This window comes from Archocentrus centrarchus, unplaced genomic scaffold, assembly GCF_007364275.1.
Source record: "Archocentrus centrarchus isolate MPI-CPG fArcCen1 unplaced genomic scaffold, fArcCen1 scaffold_63_ctg1, whole genome shotgun sequence".
Classification (NCBI taxonomy): Eukaryota; Metazoa; Chordata; class Actinopteri; order Cichliformes; family Cichlidae; genus Archocentrus; species Archocentrus centrarchus.
In genome coordinates this window covers 232,292-255,209 of record NW_022060280.1, presented here as the reverse complement: position 1 = coordinate 255,209, position 22,918 = coordinate 232,292, and the positions used below count along the sequence as shown (strand labels likewise).

General features: G+C 40.5%; 1 protein-coding gene across 1 annotated transcript in view; it reads left to right on the top strand.

Annotated features, from left to right (window-relative positions):
• The first annotated feature begins 319 nt into the window (after positions 1–319).
• The window catches only part of LOC115777649 (whirlin-like), a 138,203-nt gene continuing 115,604 nt past the window's right edge, over positions 320–22,918 (top strand). The window contains exon 1 of the mRNA XM_030725580.1: positions 320–1,027. Within this exon, the coding sequence (XP_030581440.1) occupies positions 320–1,027 (708 nt within the window). The remainder of the gene's footprint in view (positions 1,028–22,918) is intronic.

Sequence of the window (22,918 nt, the reverse complement as noted above, 5' to 3'; positions counted from 1 at the left end):
TTGAAGAAAGCAGTGAAACTGGCGCTGAAATAAAATCACAGCAGGACAGATGGAAGATTATTGCTTTGCTTTGTTGCTTTGTTCAGAGCCAGAAGAATAGGTGCATAAAGTGAGAAAATGTTTTTTTTTCAAGGTGACACATCGTGTGCGGGGTAAGTCAGCGCCCTTAAGCGTCTTTTCACCTGTCACCTGGTTAAGTCTTCTGTTAACTGTTTCAGTTTTACTTTCAAGCAAGAGGACTGACATGAGATGTGTTTTATCAAATGCTACATCAGACCTTCTAGCCATATGAGGCTCTGTTCACCCGTTATGTTGTAGGATGAGCGCTGATCTGGAGAGCGTTTCGCTCAACACGTCGTTGAACTCGATTTGCTTGGGCGGCCGTTCGCTCTCGGCAAACGTCCGAAGGCTACATAACGCTCTTAACCTTCTGCTCAATGACCTGGAGAGAGAACAGTTTATCCACTGTCTCAATGTTTACCACGCCAAGCGCAACGTCTTCGACTTGGTCCAAACTCTTAAAGTGATTCTCAACACGCCAGGCAAACGCCAGCTCCTGCCCATGTTGCGCCTGGTCATCCCGAGGTCCGACCAGTTGCTGTTCGATCAGTACACGTCCGAGGGACTCTATCTGAAGTCGGATCTGCTACCCAGCAACGACGCGGAGGGTTTTGTGCACGAGGGAGAGTCAGCTCTGCAAAAATATGCCAGTTCTACCCATGAGCAGCCCCTCGCATCGGGCTGCCCGGACGGTTTCAGTGCAGCCGCTGAACTCTCGGCTTGCATGGTCTCAGCGTTCTGTGAGGGCCCCTGTGGAGAGATGCGCAAAGTTACCCTGACACGCTCCAGGAACCACGAAGGTCTGGGCTTCAGCATTCGCGGGGGTTCAGAGCACGGCGTGGGGATCTATGTTAGCCTAGTAGAGCCGGGCTCATCGGCTGAGAGGGAAGGACTAAGAGTCGGGGACCAGATAGTGGCCGCTAATGACACAGTGTTTGAGAATACTACTCACGAAGAGGCGGTGAAGGTAGAGTTTTACGCACACTTGCATGTTTGAGTTTGACTGTTCTAATGTCACTGTTAGAAACAAGAGTGTGTGTGAGTTCCGTTCTAAGTGTGTCAGGTGTATTAGTACAGATGTAAAAAGTGTATGCTGCAGGCAGAGAAAACCACACACACACACACACTAGTTGTGGAGGTACAGTGTTAAGCTACCTCCAGTCGAACTTCTTTTACATTTTTTTTCATTTTCTTCTACACCACTTGACATTGGTTTAATGCTCAGTGGCTACAGGCAGGGAACCATGAACTCAAATATACAGTAGATGACAAAAACGCCTTTCTCTGTTTCTTTTTAAAAAGTGGAAAATAGTAGGAAACAGCTTTTTTTTTTCTCATGCTACTGTACATACACCAGGGTTCCTTGATGAAATGTGTTCTGACGTAACAACATGGGGATACTGCACTGCATATGAAGATAACAGAATTTGAAACACATTCATATTAAGTCACTATTGTATAGTGTGTGATGGAATTTCAAGTGAATTACATAGAAGGGTCAAACTTGTAATTAAAGGGCCAGTTCACCCAGTATAACCCATATATAATTAACATGTACTTTCTAGTTGGTTCCAACAATGTACACTGTTTTGGTTTGTCTGGATTTAAGGTGTCTGTCTCTATTCTCTTTCTCCCCTGAAATATAAGGAATACAGGACTCTCTGTTCCAAGCAGAAAAAAATTTTCCAGAAACAAAAGACCAATAAAAAATGCAGATAATGCTTGTCTAAAAAAATGACTTTAACAAACAAATTAAATTAACTTGATATCATTGAGATAAGTGAGAAAGTATGCTTTTTGCAATTAAAAACATACAAAAAAGTTCATGCTTTAGATGATTTTTGTCAAATTTATATCATTTTCCTACTTTTGCTCACCTTCTCATCAACATTACAGCACCTGTAATATGGACAGAATTCATGTGATACAGTTGATGTGTTGGTGAGGTAGGAGGGCCAACATTTAGCTCAACTGCAATAACACCTTTTTTTCTGCATGTAGTTCATCAATAGAATACCGTCAGAGGTGGGAAGTAACGAAGTACAAATACTTCGTTACTGTACTTAAGTAGATTTTTTAGGTATCTGTACTTTACTTGAGTATTTATTTTTCTGAGTACTTTTTACTTTTACTTCCTACATTTTTACACAAGTATCGGTACTTTCTACTTCTTACATTTTCAAAACAGACTCGTTACTTTTTAACACGTCAGGGAGAAGTTTGCGTTTTCGGTCAGTTCGCCGTCAGTCATCAAGCGATCTGAGCCTAAACGGAGGAATAATAACATATAAGAGACAATCGTACTGGTGTATCCTCCATCACCGGGGCTTATCGGGTACAAAGGGATTAAATACACAAACCCATGTAATTAATGTCTCATTTATAGCGCTATAATCAGGGGTTACAGCGGGCCGGACCGAGTCCGTAAGTTATGCTCGCGGCACATAAACAGCTTAGCTAGCACTACTGAAGAGGAGCGAGCATGAAGGGAGTAACGTGTGGCAGGTAAATGCAACGTTTTTAAATGCTCAACAAATATCAGCAAACACACAAAGTGTGTGCAGTTTGTCACACAGTGTGTCTGCTAGCTAAAAGAAGAGCTGCTGCATTTCAGGGAGAGCAAAGAGAGAGAAGTTCACTCAGAGATGGAGAAAGAGGAGAGGAAGAAGAGAGGTTAGATTTAAAGGTAAGGACTGGAAAACAAACTGAAGTATGCTGACTTTGTGTTATTCAAAGATTGTATGAAAATACTGCAGTTTAGTGTGTGATAAACAGGTTAGCTTGTTGTACTGTATTTACAGTAAAGCTCTGTGTTGGACTGGAGCACAGTGTTTGTGTTCATGGTCAGAGTTACAGGTTACATCAGTGCAGCAGAGATGAGTTTGAATCAAAGCTGCTGATGCTAAGATTCATTCACTGAATCCAACATTTCTACAGCCTGTATGCTGTCAGTGTAGGGGATGGAGATCAACTGAGATAGCTGTGAAATACTGGGTTACATCTTTGTGAGTTCAGTTCATCCACACAGAGCAGTAAACCTCAGAGCAGCAGCAGGTCAGCTGATCACAGCCTGCACACCAACATCATTTACTGCAGCTCACAATAGAAAGCTGTGATTCTTCTCCCCATGCAGAGCCACTACAGCTGATCTTAGGGTTCCTCCACCTTCTGAATCCCACTGTAACCCCTGAGTATCCTCATGTTTGTGTTTAGGTGGAGACACAGTCACCCTCTGCTATGGAGGACACAGAGAATAGAGCTGTGTTTAAATTCCCTCTCACAGTTTGTGATTCAAGCTGAGTACATTCATTAGAATTAAAATTTAGATGGAATAACATTTGTGTTCTCATGTATTATTTTATATTATTACAATAATATATAATAAGGTTCAGTTAGCTTTACACAAAAATAGCAGGTAGAAACGTCCTCCAAAGAGCTACTTTTACTTTCTTACTTTGAGTAAATTTCAGAGCCTGTACTTTTTTACTTTTACTTAAGTAAAGAAGTTGAACCAGTACTTCGACTTTTACCAAAGTATTTTTTAACACAAGTACTTGTACTTCTACTTAAGTACAGAATGTCAGTACTTTTGCCACCTCTGAATACCGTATTGAAAACAGATATACTGACCATAACGTGTTGCATTTCAATGTTACTAGAAATAGATAGATAGATAGATAGATAGATAGATAGATAGATAGATAGATAGATAGATAGATAGATAGATAGATAGATAGATAGATAGATAGATAGATAGATAGAAACAGTGACTTGTAAAAATATTCATCCCGCTTGAACTTTTCCATATTTGTCACAGTACAACCACAAACATAAATATATTTCACTGGAATTTAATGTGAAAGACCAACACAAATTGGTATACAATTGTGAAGTGGAAAGAAAATTGTACATGGTTCAAAACATTTTTTACAAATAGAAAACTGAAAAGTGCGGTGTGCAAAAGTATTCAGCCAACTTTTTCTCTGAGTGCAACCAATTGCATTCAGAAGTTGCCTGATGACTGCAAATGACTGCTAAAAAGAGTCCACCTGTGTTTAATCTAATCTCTAAGTACAAATACAGCTGCTCCGTGACCGCCTCAGAGGTTGGTTAAGAGAATATTGGGGAGTAAACAGCATCATGAAGTCCAAAAAACACACCAAACAGGTCAGGAATAAGGTTGTGGAGAAGTTTAAAGCAGGCTTAGGCTATAAAAGATTTCCCAAGCTTTGAACATCTCACGGAGCACCGTTCAATCCATTATCTGGAAATGGAAAGAGTATGGCACAACTGTAAACCTACAAAGACAAGGCCGTCCACCTAAACTTACGGGCCGAACAAGGCGAGCACTGATCAGAGATGCAGCCAAGAGGCCCATGGGGACTCTGGACAAAATGCAGAGATCCACAGCTCAGGTTGGGGAATCTGTCCACAGGACAGCTATTATTCGTGCACTGTACAAATTGGTCTTTATGGAAGAGTGGCAAGAAGAAAGCCATTGTTAAAAGAAAAACCATAAAAAGTCCCGTTTCCAGTTTGCCAGAAGCCATGTTGGGGACACAGCAAACATGTGGAACAAGGTGCTTTGGTCAGATGAGACCGAAATTGAAACTTTTTGGCCAAAATGCAAAATGCTACCTGTGGCAGAGAGATAACACTGCACATCACTCTGAACCACACATCCCCACTGTCAAATATGGTGGTGGCAGCATCATGCTCTGAGGCTGCTTCTCTTCAGCAGGGACAGGGAAGTTGGTCAGAGTTGACGGAAAAATGGATGGAGCAAATACAGGGCAATCTTGGAAGAAAACCTGTTGGAGTCTGCAAAAGACTTGAGGACTGGGGCGGAGGTTCACCTTCCAGCAGGACAACAACCCTAAACATAAAGCCAGGGCTACAATGGAATGGTTTAAAAACAAAGCATATTCATGGCCCAGTCAAAGTCCAGACCTAAACCCAATAAGGAATTTGTGGCAAGATCTGAAAACTGCTGTTCAAAAATGCTCTCCATCTAATCTGACTGAGCTTGAGCTGTTTTGCAAAGAAGAATGGTCAAAAATTCAATCACTAGATGTACAAAGCTGGTGGAGACATACCCTAAAAGACTTGCAGCTATAATTGCATCAAAAGGTGGTTCCACAAAATATTGACTCAGGGGGGCTGAATACTTTGCACACCGCACTTTCAGTTGTTATTTGCAAAAATGTTTTGAATTGTTTTAATTTTCTTTACCTTCACAATTGTATACCACTTTGCGGTGGTCTTTCACATAAATTCCAGTAGAAATATATTTAGTTTGTGGTTGTAATGTGACAAAATATGGAAAAATTCAAGGGGTATGAATACTTTTGCAGCCACTGTAGATAGATAGATAGAGATTTATTATCCCATAGAATTAGGTAGGCTGTACTTTCGTCATCTTTTCTGAAATATCTACTATTGTTCTCATTGACTTGTAAGGTGATAGTGGGACATTTGTGTAAAAGTGGCTTTTGAAATATAACAGGTTTAAGGATTACTTTTACTCTGTTAAAATTGAAACAAGAAATGTGAGACAGCCCTACAGATTCAAGATTCAGACTTATTGCCATTTGTACTCGCATGCAAAGTTTGGGTACATAGGAATTCTTGTGCAGAGCTTTCAAGTAAGAGTGCAAAAAAAGAAAAGAAAAAAAAAAAAAATATATATATATATTATAAAATATAAAAATGGTTACTAAGTTGGAAATTTCTTATCTGGTACTCCTAATAAATATATATTACAGAGTGCCAGGCTAATGGAGACTGACTGCACACTTAGTGTGACAAACACAGTGGATATTGTACAGATAATGAGGTGTAAATTGCTTGCTAGATAGACAGATATTGCACCAATTCTAATAAATAAAATGCTGCACATCAGGTTTTAGCTGTGTGAGAAATATTGCACAGTGAATTTTAGTTGGAACAGACTACATGCAGTTCTGACATGCCATCAGTCCTTCACTTTTTGTCTCTCTAAAATGTTTTTTTCCTCTCCCCTGTAGCCTCGATTGCAACTACAGTACGTCCAAATGAACAATTATGCAAATTAGGCGATGACACATATAGTGACCTCTATTTTCAGCAGCAAGAAAATTTCCCGTATTTTAATTACAACTTGACAGGTATGAATTCGTCATCAACTATTTTATATTGTCGATTATTGTCGACAATGTCGACTAATCGTTTGCAGGCCCTAGTGTGATATGCTGTCTGCTCTACTTTTCCTCAGGCTGTATGCTGTGTGCTTGGGCCTGAGGAGAAAGTGGCAGGGTGGTATGGGTCTCTGATTATGTCCTCTTTTTTGCATCGTTGTGTGTAAATTGTATCCACTGATGGACGTTTAGTCCTGATAATTTTTTCAGCAGTTTGTATGACTCTCTGGAGAGCCTCCCTCTCTGCCTGAGTGGTGTTGCCATACCACACTGAGATTCAGTGGTGAAGATGCTCTCCACCAGGCCTTTGTAGGGTTGTGTGAGGGGGTGGCAGCTTAGCCCAGCCTTCTTGAGCAGTCTGATGAAGTCCAGCCGCTTCTGAGCCTTTTTCACAGTGGCTGCCATGTTTGCCGACCAGCTCAGATCAGATGACACATGATGGCCGAGAAACTTGTGGCGTCCACTCTCACCACTTCGGTGCCCTCGACGGCGAAAGGGGGTGCAGTTGAAGGCTTCTTCCTGAAAGTCAGTGATGATTTCTGTTGTCTTTTCTACATTGACCGATGAGGTGTTTCCTCTGTGAGTCGTCGATGCAGGGCATAGGACAACCTCAAAATGTGAAAACCCTCATTGACCCCTACAGTAATCTACACACTACTGATCCATCTTTCTTCGTGAAAGAACTATGGGACTACACAGTATGGCGCGAAACTCTTCTATTATGCCCATCTCCAACATAGTGGCCAATTCTTTCTGACCACTTTTCTCTTGTGTTCAGGCAACCTATATGGCCATGTATTGGTCATCCCACCCAGGCGAGTCTAAATATGAGTATGAGGGTGATGTTTCCTTGAAGGTGGAGAACACATTTCCAAACCACTGTCGCAATGCAGCGGCATTTGCTCTCTGGATTGGTGTGAGATGGTCCTCACAAAGGTCAAGATGTTTAAATTTGACTTATATATGTCTTTTTCTTCTGGTGCGACTTATTCTCCGGAGAGACTTATAGTCTGAAAAATACGGTAACCAGTTTTAAGTCTATTGTATTTCTCTGCTGGCCTGTTCTGTTTTAGTTTTTTTTTTTGTCGTTTGTTTTTTTCCTCTTAGTGTTGTAGTACTCGAGATCGGTCTCGAGTGGCCTCGAGACCACTTTTTGATGTTCTCGGTCTTGTCGTGGACTCGAACATTTCGGACTCAGGATTTTATTTCAAGACCAGTCAAGACCACAGCTCTGGAAATATCACTAAATTGCCAGAATACTGTCCAATTTATTTATTTTGGTTTTTTTTTTTTGCATTTTTGGCCATAGTGGCTTTTTGCTAGCAGTGGAGAGAGACAGGAAATGGGGGAAAGATACAGGGGAAGACACGCAGGCAAATTGGCGACAGGCCGGGACGCGAACCCGCGCCGCCCGCAACGCAACGCGGCATATGTATGTGGTCGCCGGCTTCACCACTAAGCCACCCAGGCGCCCAATTTATTTGTTAACATCTTTGCTTTTACTGGATGCAAAACGTACTGATTCAAATCCAACAAAGATTGCGCTCCTCTGCTTCTCAAAGGAGCGCACCTCGCAGACTCCCCTCCGGCTAGGTCGCCGCTATTATCGCTGCTTACGCCTGTATCATTTCACCGCAGTTTGCAATCTACCACAGAGCACAGATAATTTCATTCACAGTGTGTACGTTTGATCTCACTATGGTCATGCGTGTGCTGCATAAATCGAAATAACAACCGGCATGAACACGAAGAGTAGTGAGAGGGAAAATGAAGATCAAAGGAAAATTTCAGGCTTCTGATTCAACAAAAAAATCCCAGCATGAAAGGTAAATACCAACCTTCATGTATTTTGATACACAAACTAAAAATTTTATACAAGTTTTAGGTCTGCAACGATTCTTGGAGTAACTCAATTCAATTATTAAAAATTCTTGACACAAATTTGTTGCTTTGATGTTTGGTTTTAACTCTGCAGCTCAGGTGTCTCCGTGTAAGCGGAGCATTTCCTCCACATTAGTTCTCCATCGCTGTAATGGATTTCCGTCATTTGGAAAAAAAAACAAAAAAACAAAAACAACCCTTTAACACGAGTGGATCCCTGAGATGTTTCTCCATGCCCCCACTTCTCTGTGCTGTGAGTGCCCATGTTTGAATGTGCGTGCTTGTTGTACAGAGGATTTTATTTTTTCTTTACGTCAGCTGTAGCCACCAGAACATATCTATAACCACAGTGTACTGGGGAAAAGGGGGCTGCAATCGTTCAGAGAAACATCTGCAGCACGGAAGTTAAAATCCATCCATCCATCCATCCATTTTCTTCCGCTTATCCAGGGCCGGGTCGCGGGGCAGAAGCCTAAGCAGAGAAGCCAGGCTTCCCTCTCCCCAGCCACCTCCTCCAGCTCATCCGGAGGGACCCCAAGGCGGAAGTTAAAATATGCTGATGAATTGTTATCCAATTACTTGATTAATTGACGGAGTAATCAATTGAATACTTGATTACTAAAATAATTGAGAGTTGCAGCATTACTTGTATTCAGAAAGCCATAGTCAAACATTAGTTTTCAGCACCAGTAGAGCTATGAGAGGCCTTCAAGAATAAAATAACTACAGTTCCCAGCAAGATGATGTCACTTCCTATTGTTGCATTTAAAAACGTGATAGTTTATGCTCACAACATGGTGGCTGATATTCAAATGTAGGAAATGCTTTTAGCAGCTGAGGAATCTGGATTATGATTTTGTTGTGTGTTTTTTTTATGTGATTTCTGCAAACACAGTGGAAGGAAACGGCACTCTGGGACACATTAAATGCTTGATATATAAATGTAACTTTTCTGGATTATATGCAAAAATTATCATTCTATCGATCTAATAAGGCCTGATTTAGAGTTCTGCATTGATCCTTTGTGTATAACTGAAAATCCTCTCTGAACCAAACCTGACATGCACCTCGAGAAATGTAACTACATGTCCAAAAAAACTGATGACGATGATGATGATGATACTTTATTGATCCCACAAGGGGAAATTACAGTTAACAGAACACCCATCCAAGAAGACAAACAGAACATGGCCACCACCAATGGTAATGGCAGAGAAGTAAGTAAGTTGTTTCTCCGCCATTAGTACATTGAGCTAGTGGTGGGCAGATTGATCCTAATATCGATAATATGGATGCCAACGTTGGTATTGGTATTGATCAATATCAGTGTAATGAGACCGATACTTTGGCTTCAGTTTCTCTCCTGTATGCAGTGCTGTGTTTTCATCAAAGATGTGAGCTGACTGTCTAAGTGTCGCTCCTGTCACAGCACAGAGCACTTTGCTCCTCCCCTCCCCACGTGGCATGTGACACATAACATATTTTATTTGGGGGAAAAAAAGGATTTTGCTATGAAACATTTAAATCAAATTTAAATTTAAATTTGTAGAAAATTAGTTAATGGACCTTTTTTATTAAATTTTTTTATTATACTTTCTGAACGATCTACCTGGAAAAAAAGTTTGCACTTCATTTATGAAAAAAAAAATCCAGACATCAATGTATGGGGAAAATTGTTTTTGTTAATGCAATATTGTTTCAGAACAATAACTTTTATTTTGATAAAGTATTTTCTACTTACATATAAACTTTGCCCAGTTCTATCCTGGGTTTTAACTAATTAATGATCCAAAGGAAAAAAATCTCAAACCAGTTAAACTTCATGGAAATTCTTCATAATTATTAAAAAGTATTGGTATCAGTATTGGTGATAATGGCCCTGTGTTTACTTGGCATAGGATCGATACCAAATCTTGAAGAATCACACACAACTACATTGACCAGCATACACAAGGAGTGATTGACAGTGCTAAGACCCTCCTCCTCGCTCTGATTGGTTGTTTTTGACTGGGAGCGGTTACAGAGGTGGAGGAGCTCCATTTTTTTCACAGATTATCGGTCTCATACTGTTGTGACAGTTTTAACAAATATGTAAAAACCAGATATTTTTATAAAAGTTACATCCTGCAGCTTTAATCTGTATAAGATTAAAGGCTTTAGTTCTTACTGTTGATGAGTGTTTGCCATTTTTTCAGTTTTACACATTTAGCTATGTGGTTTTGAAAAAGCACCCATTTTTACAAAGATTGTTGGTTTAAAAACAACATAATTTTATGCATTGTTTATGAAAGGCAGAGAAAAGTTAAGACTATTGTGATGAGCTATGAATAATTGTTTTACATTCTGTGATGAATGATGGAAGTCACCCAGGAGTATTAAATAAAGATGGTTATATTATTTGAGCTGTGAGTGTTTAATATCAGGACGATTTTATGGGAACGTGGATCTTTCAGATCAATGTGAGAAGTGATTTTGATCATGCTTCACATTTTATTGGGTCATGTAGCGTCAGGCACTGGTCTTGGTCTTGTCTCGGTCTCGCCCTCCCTCGGTCTTGGTCTCGACTGGTCTTGGACCCTAAAAGTCTTGGTCTGGTCTCGGTCTCGGGTTAGGTGGTCTTGACTACAACACTATTTCCTCTTGTTATTTTTGTATATGTAAATGTTTAATAAAATATTAATGAAGAAAATAATTGATTCATTCTAATATTGCAAGCTTCAGTCTGTTAACTCAGATTAATTTCAGCAAAGTATGTGACTACTTAATTTTCAAATTGTATGTATGGGTTTTTTTTTATTACATAAGTAAGCATTTGCTTAGCTCTGTGGAACACAAACTCCCATATTTATTACTCACCTACACTGGTTTTTATGTGGTGTGGTGATTCTGTATGCCTTATAGGAAACATCAGAACAATTTCATTTATGTGGTTTTTGGAGGCTGAAAGCCTTCAAAACAGTAATGCATGAAGTCCTGGTCACATTACACTGTTGTGAAAAGCACATTGGGTCTTTGTTGCAGTCATTTTTTTGTTTGTTTTCAGCCTTTAAATCAAACATATTTGAATACGATATTTAAGAACAGCAGCTTGTCTAACTTTGGCTACTGTTTCAATGTATTTTTAAACAATGACTGCTTCAGTCTATTTATGTGTGAAGAAATAACATTACATAATCACAACCAGATGACTTCACAAGCACATCAGCCTTTGATGAGCTCCCAAAATAGCAACTTTTCAGATGGAGGTGGAGGAGGAGGAAGTATTTCAGTAGGTGAAGTTATCCTTTGCTGTCATTTTGATAAGGATAATGTTATGTGACGACTTGCTACTAAAAAAAAATCAGGGTGACTGCTTGGCTCCCTTGGCTTCTTTCTCCATCATAACTGCACTGCTGGATGCTGTTATTGTCAAGTGTCCTTGAATGGAGCTCTCCATTGTGCAAAACACATATTCTCAATAATAGGCATCAGTGTGTGGGAGAGGCAAAAAGGGATTCAACTCCCTGAAGTGAGGGAACAGCCTGACATCATGTTCTGTTGCTACAGGACATCAGAGAGCAGAACAGTTGTCACAATATTGCACTACTGTGAGAGCAACAGACAGACAGAATGCTCTTGAGTATCCAGTTGTATGCATGTGCATAGGTATCATATCTGTCAGCATTTTGGGGCAGTTTTCTGTAGGATTTATACCAAATATTAGACATGTAAAACTAATAACTGTTTCTGCCACCCTTAGCAGCAAGAACTGCAATCTTTCAGATTGCTGGGGAGAAATTTTGACCTACTCCTCTTTGTGAAATTATTTTAATTCAGCCAGGTTGGGGTTGGGGTGAGAGGTGGCGATGGGGGGTGTTTCAGCATGAATGGCCTATTTAAGGTCATGCCACAGCATCTCAATCAGATTGAGGGAGTTGGGTGGGGGTGGGGGGTTGAATTACATCCAGACTGGATACCTTTTTCCTCTTAATTGATTAAATCATCATTTAAAAATGACATTGTGTATTTACTTGGGCCATCTTTGTCTAATGTTAAAATTTGTTTGATAATCAGAAACATGTAAATGTGACAATGAAAGAAAGAAAGAAAGAAGAAAGAAAGAAAAGAAAGAAAGAAAGAAAAGAAAAGAGAAAGAAAGAAGAAAGAAAGAAAAAGAAGAAAGAAAGAAAGAAGAAGAAAGAAAAGAAAAGAAGAAAGAAAGAAAGAAGAAGAAATAAGAAAGAAAGAAAAGAAAGAAAGAAAAGAAAAATCAGTAAGGGGTCGAATACTTTTTCACAGCACTACATATTATATTTAGGCTACATTTTCCAAAATGCTGACATATGAAATGACACTACTGACACTATAACTTGCACATTAAACACATCTCCAGGATTACCCTTGTTTGTCAAAATTTGAAATATTCTGTTTCAGCTTTATGGTGAAAAAGTAGGTCATGCATTTTTTAGTTCTAGACAAAGTTCTCATTTTCTAGTTATCCTTCTTACACTGGATGGCATTTTCTCCAGTAACAATTTGTAGAACTTTGGATTAATTTTTGATAAGGAGATGTCCTCTAACCTGCACATCACATTCGTGTGAAGAAGAAGAAGAAGAAAGTACAGCCAATTTCAATTGTATGGTTTCACATATGAGGACATAAAATCATCTGGTCTTTAGCAGGTCTTAAAATGAGATAGCTACAGATGAACAGCAAGGGTGTACTTTCTTTTTCACATGACTGTATTTTGTGAGTTATTCTGAAAAACTAGTCTGTGTATTTGTTATTTTTGGGCTGGAGGATTGTAATTCCTTGTTGTCAGGTGTTCTAAAAACATCCCAGAACCTTCAGCTGATCCAAAACACAAAGTACCAATGTGGATTTTATATATTTTACATATTGTTTTATATAGAAAACTCTCTACAGTTTTTTGTAAGCAAATGTCTGCACCAGGTAGAGATACATGTTTGTATGCTTGAAAGAGACTGAAAGGGAATTAAAAGAGGTGCAGTAAACTGTGATAGATGAAGAAAGCAGCTGGCATGGTAGATTTGAGGTCAGCTCAATCTACCATGTGTGTGTGTGTGTGTGTGTGTGTGTGTGTGTGCGCGCACACACACACACACACACAGAGACACACAGCACTTTATTATATACAGTTAATGCACCAGGGGACTCAGTGATTCACAAGTACTTTAATAATAGCTGAGAAACACAGAAAGAGAAAGATCAAGAGAAAGGTATTAGAAGGACACTGCACGATTACAAGCAGTTTACCTGAATATTAACATTGCATACAGCTATATATATATATGCTTCTACACAAATCTGTTACATTAATTGAAGAGAACAGATAGGGGCAACAAGATAGCATTCTTTAAAAATGAATTAAATTTAGCTGCACGTATTACACTGATAAGGCTTACTGAAATACTTCAGTGCAACAGAGCTTCATTGTTATCAGTACTTGTGCTTTTTCTACAATGACTAGTTAATTCCCATGTATTGCAGTAGATGTACTAGACTTGTTATTGTCTGTCATTTTGACAAACTCATATATCACAGACTGCATATAAATAGCAGAAGGGGATGTAGAGGCCTGTACATAATAAAAGTACAGTGGCTTGCAAAAGTATTCATACCCCTTGAACTTTTCCATATTTTGTCACATTACAACCACAAACATAAATATATTCACTGGAATTTAATGTGAAAGACCAACACAAAGTGGTATACAATATGAAGTGGAACAAAAATTATACATGATTCAAAACATTTTTTACAAATAAGAAACTGAAAAGTGCGGTGTGCAAAAGTATTGAGCCCCCCTGAGTCAATACTTTGTGGAACCACCTTTTGCTGCAATTACAGCTGCAAGTCTTTTTAGGGTATGTCTCCACCAGCTTTGCACATCTAGTGACTAAAATTTTGACCATTCTTCTTTGCAAAACAGCTCAAGCTCAGTCAGATTAGATGGAGAGCATTGTGAACAGCAGTTTTCAGATCTTGCCACAAATTCCTTATTGGGTTTAGGTCTGGACTTTGACTGGGCCATTCTCACACATGAATATGTTTTGTTTTAAACCATTCCATGTAGCCTGGCTTTATGTTTAGGGTTGTTGTCTTGCTGGAAGTTGAACCTCCGCCCCAGTCTCAAGTCTTTTGCAGACCTCCAACAGGTTTTCTTCCAAGATTGCCCTGTTGTATTTGGCTCCATCCATCTTCCCATCAACTCTGACCAACTTCCCCCGTCCCTGCTGAAGAGAAGCAGCCCCAGAGCATGATGCTGCCACCACCATATTTGACAGTGGGGATGGTGTGTTCAGAGTGATGTGCAGTGGTAATTCTCTTTTGCATTTTGGCCAGAAAGTTCAATTTTGGTCTCATCTGACCAAAGCACCTTGTTCCGCATGTTTGCTGTGTCCCCAACATGGCTTCTGGCAAACTGCAAATGGGGCTTTTTATGGTTTTCTTTTAACAATGGCTTTCTTCTTGCCACTCTTCCATAAAGACCACATTTGTCCAGTGCACGACTAATAGTTGTCCTGTGGACAGATTTCCCCACCTGAGCTGTGGATCTCTGCATTTCGTCCAGAGTAACCATGGACCTCTTGGCTGTGTCTCTGATCAGTGCTCTCCTTGTTCATCCTGTAAGTTTAGGTGGACGGCCTTGTCTTGGTAGGTTTACAGTTGTGCCATACTCTTTCCATTTCTGGATAATGGATTGAACAGTGCTCCGTGAGATGTTGAAAGCTTGGAAATCTTTTTATAGCCTAAGCCTGCTTTAAACTTCTCCACAACCTTATTCCTGACCTGTCTGGTGTGTTCTTTGGACTTCATGATGCTGTTTACTCCCTAATATTCTCTTAACCAACCTCTGAGGCCGTCATGGAGCAGCTGTATTTGTACTGAGATTAGATTACACACAGGTGGACTCTTTTTAGTCTTTAGTAGTCATCAGGCAACTTCTGAATGCAACTGGTTGCACTCAGAGAAAAGGGGGCTGAATACTTTTGCACTCCGCACTTTTCAGTTTTTTATTTGTAAAAAATGTTTTGAACCATGTACAATTTTCTTTCCACTTCACAATTGTATACCAATTTGTGTTGGTCTTTCACATTAAATTCCAGTGAAATATATTTATGTTTGTGGTTGTACTGTGACAAAATATAGAAAAGTTAAAGGGGTATGAATACTTTTGCAAGCCACTGTATGTATCCACTATGGTGTTAACCATCGGTTTGTAAAAGCCCCATTCTGAAACCTCAGTGTTAGCACCATGCTGTGTTTTGGAGCCAGAAGTTACTTCATTTTGACAACAGGTAAATTACACAGTCATAAACTAACACTAGCAACCTTTGTTTGCAAACTTTATCCATAGACCGTATAGGTGTACAGGTAATTGGTAGTTGTTGTTAACTTTCAAATGTGATATTGGAATTTCATTCACCAAAACCAGGGCACAGACTTCTGGAGTGGTCAATTAATGTAAATAGATGCACAGCAAGCCATATTATTTGTAAGACAATTCTATTGAAAATTCTCCAAAAGGCACCAACGCCACAAACACTTTTGAGAGGTCAGTGACTCAAATTAGCGGCGAGACCTACCAGATGTCTACCAGATACATCTACATGACAGTCAAGTAAGACTGCAATCTGATGAGTCTGAATGTATGCAAGTTTTGCTGTGGTTATCAAATAGGAATCTAGAAATCTAGAGACAGGTGTTTTACTAATGTTCAATAAATTAAGTTTTAACCTTACCATGCAAGTAACTTCCGACAAGAGGTGATACAAAGGATAGATATAATTATGGACAGAAGAATATATATAACCAAATAATCTACATATGTTGAAAATGGACTGTTTTCCTCCTGACTGTCATATTTTACAAATGTGTGGGAGATTACCATAATACATTAGTAATACTTCCAGCATCCTGTGCTCATATTGTTTAACCTTGCAAAAATAATGGAAGCATTATGGAAGACCCAAATATTTTCAAACATCATAGTTTTTCTCTGTGGATGTTGTGAAGCATGTAGATGCAGTTTCAATATGACACACTATATAAGATTTAATGATCAGCTGTGTGTACTGTGCCTATTTTAGACATGAATTTTGCAGGACTTAGGAGAAGCTGGTTTAAACTTATCCTTTTTTCATTTTTCTCCAAGTTAGCATGAGACAAACATCTATATTGAAACCTGGAGAGACAACTGTCCTTTCATTAATCTTCAGAAAGAGTAGAAAACAAACTGACAATGACTTTCGCATGAGCAGTACTTACAGGCAAAAGTAGTGATTCAGTCACAGTGAAGGGCCCTCAGAGTGGCCCTCAAACTCTGAGTGACCAGTGCTGACGTCTGTACTGGCCTTTTGTTCTGCATATCACTTCTCCTAGAGCATAAAAATAAATCCGTCCACCTTTATCATAGAAACATTTCCCTCCCTTTTTCTCTTCAACCACCCACCCATCCAGCCCCACACAAGGCCTGCTAAGAGCTCCTCTTCCACCCACTCCATCACAGTTTGAGCACTGCGGGGAAGCATATATAGCTCAAATCGTGCTTGAGTGTCACTTATCTCTGCTGGTTACAGCACTGATCTTTGATTCTTTCCTGCTCTAAGCCTGGAGAAACACTGAGCTCAGAATAGAAGGGAGTTACTTCTGCCTCAACGTCTAATTCACTGTTATGATACAAAGCTGAACAAAGTGAATGGAGTTGCCTGCGGAGTCTGTCTTTGTTATCTGGCATTTTCTCTGTCATTTGTTAGTGAAGCTCTAGTTGCAGACTACTATTACTGAGAGCAGTATAATTGGGTCAACTGTTTTATTGTTTGTGGAGTAGTGTAATACTTTAAAAATTGATCAGGGCTGTAATTGTGCAGAGTACATGTTTTATCAGCAAGTATCCATTAATTATGTGTTTTTCTTTACTATGTATTAAACTGATTTGTGATTTAAGGTCCATCCTGTACTACACATCGCTTAGGGATTAACTGGAGTATAGTCAGCAGTGTCCATATGAGCTTTAAAATTATTGATAATAGTTTAGCACATAATTAGCACAATTATGTTGTTCTGTATGTTGGTATGTTTGCAACTGCTTTATAAAATTCTGTAAATTATACCAAAGCAGGTGTGTACTAGTTATTTTTTCTTTCTCTGAGAACAACCAGTAAATATCCCTTTGATTGCTTGCTTCTACCTCTCAAACCTGCAGAGAAATGTAAACATCAGGTTTCAGAAATGGCTTTCTAAAGATGAACTTTGGCAGCCTATGTCTAACAACAGCCAAGTCCTGAGTGATAACTCTAGTAACCAACAATCCAGCAGTCACTCCACCTTTAAGCAGCAATTTGCCAAATGTATGAAGCCGGGATTAATAGAGCACACAGAACTTCAAATAAAAGGGGTTCTTTATTCTCAAAAAGGGTGATTTTCTCTGGAGTGAAAAATAAAAGAAAACAGTTCAGACATTAATTACCAAAGATCTGGATTCTTCACTCAAGTGGCCATAAAGTCGTCTTCTTCAACCAGTTTTGGCTCAAAACAAAATGTCCTCCTCTTCTGTTTTTCTCAGTTACCACGCCAGGGTACGTAACTAAGAGGTTTTTTCCAACTTCCCGTACTTTTTGACCTCTGTTACAATAGCACCACTTACTGACAAAAGCAAGAATTACAACCAGTACATGAAATAAAAGCAAAACGGGGTTTACAAAACATATTTTACAGGTACCCATTTTTCACCTGGTTACATTCTCCCCTGCTTAACCGTCAACGTCCTCGGTGACGAAGTAACTGCTTTTCACTTCTTTTAAAGCTTCTCTGAAAAACACAGAACCTAAGCTGGCAATAATCTGTGAAACCATTGATGAGCTTAGTTCCGGTTCCAACACTGACCTGGGTTCGTGATGTGGATTTGTGTGTTTCCCTGCATTCACCCTTTTACTCCTGCGGGGAGCAGGTATGGGAGCCTGTCTAACACAAGGAGGAGACACTCGTACCTCACACAGTTGGTCAGTAGTGCATAGTTCAGTGTCAACATGGTCAGTCTCTACCTGTTCAATCACGGGAGGTTCACCTGCTGAAATCAGCTGAGAGTCCGCTTTCTTCTGAACACTCTCACCAACAGAACACAGTTCTACATCTGCACACGGGGTCAGGTTAAAAGAAACCTCTTCAATGATTATATCCCCCTCATACTCATCACATGAGTCAGTGGTTGGTTCTGCAGTCTCCGTCTGGTTGGGCACAGTCTTTTCAATGTGTTTCTGCGTCAAATCTGGAGGATTAACACATGACCTAAGGTCAGCCCTATTTACTCTCTTAATAGATCCTCCCTCTACGGGTTGTACTGTGCAAGTCGTACCTACTATGTCTATAAGTTGGTAAACAACTGGACTCCATGCATCCTGAATTTTGTTACGACCAGCTGGTCTGTGTCTCAGGTAAACATACTCTCCAACTTCAGCTGAAGGACAGTATACTCTGTGATCATGCTGAGCAATGCGTTTTGCTGCTTTCTGCTCTGCATATTCTTTTGCTTTTGCATGTGCCTCTTGGAGTCTTTGCTGGTGCACAGCAAGCCAATCCAGATTATCCTTGTGACTGCCATTTGCGAGCAATGCATCAACAGGAAGATGTGGATCTACCCCATACAGCAAGAAATAAGGGGAATATCCTGTAGTCGCGTGTGGAGTAACATTATACGCATAAATCAGCTCAGGTAAATGTTCAGGCCAACGTTTCTTTTTGTCAGGTGGAAGTGTGCGCAACAGTTCATGCAGCGTGCGGTTAAAACGCTCACACTGTGCATTTCCTGTCGGATGATGGGGCGTTGTACGTGTTTTTTTCACACCATACATTTTACAAAGCTCAGCGATAACTTCTGATTCAAAGTTACGGCCCTGATCTGAATGGAGACGTTCAGGTACACCGTACTTCATAAACCACTCCTTTAAGAGGACTTTGGCTGTGGTCTCTGCTTTTTGGTCACGTGTGGGAAACGCCTGAGTAAACTTGGTAAACACATCAGTGATGACTAAAACGTTCTCACGACCGTCTGAAGCTGGTTCAAGGAGAGTAAAATCTACTGCCACAACTTCTAAAGGTCGTGTTGCCAAAAATGATTTCATTGGAGGGTGAATCTTTGGATTGGGCATTTTTGTGAGAACACAACGCTGACAATTTTTGACCCAGTGTTCAACGTCTTTGTGCATCCCTACCCAAAATGCTCTCTGTCTCAACAACTGTAATGTCCTCTCTATCCCCTGATGTCCCATAGAGTCATGGACACTCTTCATAACAGCAGTTTGTAAACAACCTGGAACAAGCAACTGAAAGCACTCCCCAAAATGATCATCATTCACCACTCGATACACCAATCCATCACGCATCTTAATGTGTTTCCATTGTTTCAACAATGACTTGACTGCGACAGAAAGGTTCTTCCTTTCTTGTGAACTTGGTGGGCTGTCTCGATCCAAAAACTGTTTTAGAACACTAATCACTGGGTCTTGACATTGAAATGTTTGCAGCTCTTCCTTGGAATAGCCTGGAAGAGTTGGTGTAGCCTCTTTAGCATGTGACTCACACTTTCCATTTTCCACAGCCCTGATCTGGTTCAGCTGACAGCATTTGAGCCCAGCTGTAACAAGTTCTGGCTCAAGAGCAGTGCCTTTACAAATCACATTGCAAATTGCAATACAATCATCAAATTCCTCATCATCAGTTGGTTCTGGCTCCCCTGCTAATGGGTGTCGTGACAGTGCATCAGCTGCTGGGTTGCACCGACCTGGCCGGTACTGCACGTCAAAGTCGAAAGCAGCTAACTGCGCTACCCATCTCTGCCAATGCTCCAAGTTTTGCACTTTTTTAGATGACACAAGGGATTATTGTCTGATATAACAGTGAATTTAGAGCCCAGCAAGTAACCCCGAAACTTTTCCACTATTGCCCATTTAAGTGCAAGCAGCTCAAGTTTCATACTGCTGTAGTTTTTATCATTTCGCTCTGCATTTCTTAGCCGTCTACTTGCATATGCAATGACCCGTTTTTTGTCACCTTGCTGCTGACACAAGACAGCTCCTAAACCCTGACCACTAGCGTCAGTCTCCAAAATGAAGGGACAAGTGAAATCTGCATAACCGAGAACAGGTGCAGTCACAAGCTTTTCTTTCAATGTATCAAATGCGATCTGACTGTTGGTATCCCACAATGCATTTAGTTTTTGACTAGCTTTGGCTGTACTGGCAGCTCCTCGACATTGATTCACAAGGTCATGCAGTGGGGCTGCGATCTTTGAAAAGCCCTCAACATACCTTCTGTAGTAGCTACATAGGCCTAGGAATGATTGGAGCTCCTTAACGGTGCCAGGCACCGGCCACTCCTTGACTGCTGCTACCTTGGAGGGATCAGTTGCAATACCCTCGGCAGAAATCTGGTGTCCAAGGAATTTTACTTCCTCCTGCAAAAAGTGACATTTTTTCCACTTCACCTTCAATCCTGTGTCTCTCAAACGTCTAAGAACTATGTCCAGCCGTTCCAAATGGGACTCAAAGCTTGGCGAGTACACCAAAATGTCATCGAGATAGACTAACATGATGTCAAATATCAAATCGCTCATAGTCGCTTGCATCAACCTTTGAAATGTCGCAGGCCCATTACAGACCCCCATGGGCATGCGCACATACTCAAACAGCCCAAAAGGCGTGGTGAAAGCAGTCTTATGTCTGTCTCGATCATCCATCGCCACTTGGTGATACCCACTGGCAAGGTCAACTGTGGAGAAGTATTTGGCACCTTTTAAGGCGTCAAAACTCTCATCGATTCGAGGCAATGGGAATGCGTCTTTCTTGGTTTTGAGATTCAGTTTTCGATAGTCGACACACAAGCGTATACTGCCGTCACTTTTGCGGACTACCACAACTGGCGAGGCATAAGCGCTTTCACTTTCCTGTATGATTCCTTTTTTCAAAAGTTTAGAGATATGTTCTTGTACTTCCTGGTATTGGTTAGGAGGTATACGTCGATATGGTTGGGTGACAGGTACGTCATCAACCAGCTTGATCTCATGTTTCACCTTATCTGTGTGTCCCAGATTTTCATCATCATCTGCAAAAACATCAAGGTAACGGGAAAGCAATGCACAAAGAGCGACACGCTCTTCCTCAGTGCCTCCTATGTCAAGTTTTTCCAAAATGGTTTGCATCTTACTGTCAGTTTGTTCTGTGTGGGAATCAACTGAAACCTGTTCAACATCAGCAGAGATGCGCTGAAACGTAACTTGGCATGTCTGCTCACTCTCAACAGGATCAACCTCTGAGATCACGCCTAGCCGTGTTCTGGGGCCCAACCACACGTCCTCAGCGGAGAAATTAACAACCTGGAGAGGAAGAATATGGCTGGTGCTCATGACAAGTGTTGGAATAACTGCTAAACCGGGTGGTAGTGGAGTGGTCACTGGTTCAATGATCAACTGAGAGGCTGTATCTGAGGTTTTAGTGTGACCTTTTACAAATACAGTGGACACAGAGGATGCAGGGATACGTACTTTGTTTCTGCCTGCAACCCGAGCTGTCGCTTTTCTCTCAATACAACAGACCTGTATCTGTTGGAAAGCTGTCCTCCACCCAGAGTCTAAGGATCCACCCAAAGTGTTGTCAAACTCTGCTGTCACCAGTTGTCTGCATCTGTGAATGACATTCATACCAATTATGCATTCTTCAGAAACAATCGGATTCACTGAAGGTTTCAGAACCAAGAAACCACAGTTTGGGATCTTTAAACTCATCGTCTCAACTTCCAGTTCAATATATCCCTGGTAAGGGATGTCAAGTCCATTCGCAGCAGTTATTTTGAGCCAACTATTAGTAGCTAGCATGCTCTCATCACCACCAATATATTTTCTGAAAAACTCATCTGTTATTGTACTGACTTGGCTGCCAGTGTCCAGTAAACAATGAGCTGATCTGCCATTAAGTTTTAGATCGACCACTGGACATTTTCCAATAGCACACTCAAGGATTTGTTCACGTGTGATCTCCAGTTCAGGTGAGTCTATGACATGACCCTGCATTACCCGACTCACTGCAACCAGGGTTTCTCGTTTCCCAACTGACTGGAAACAGAGGAATCATCAGAATTTTTGTGTTTTTTCTGGGGGCATTGTTTGGCAACATGACCAGCAGTTTGGCATTTAAAGCATATCGGCTTACCGTCTGGGGTAAATCTTGGACCAGTTCTGGTCTTATTTGGTGTCTGGCTACTAGGGTTTTTGCTCTGAGTAGTCAACTCTTTCACAGCTTTACTGAGTTCAGTTATCACTTTTCCTTGCTCAGCAAGCACTTTTAGAACGTCATCTAGTCTAGTCCCATTAGTGACTTGGTCTTGTTCTTTGGGAGTTTCCAACACATTCTCTAGATACCTTTGATTTCCTGTCTCTTTAACTGCACAGCACTGTGCTTCGGCTGTAACATTACTGCACGTCTTCCCTTTACTCCTAAACACTTTTGTGCCAGGGACTTGGTCTTCTAAGGACCACAAGTAAGCTTCCTCACGCACCTCTATAAAAGATGATGCAGGTTTTCCTCTTACATACTTTCGCAGTTCTCGTCTTAATGACAGGTCTCTGACGCCCTCAATGAACTGATCTCTCACCACTGTTGTCTCATTACCCACGGAATTAGGATGCTGTTTCCGTACAAAACTAAAGGCCTGAGATAATGAATGTGAAAATTCACGTATGTCTTCCCCCTCTTTTTGTTTACAGTTGTAAAAGTTTTGTAAAAGTTGGGAAACACTACGTTTATCT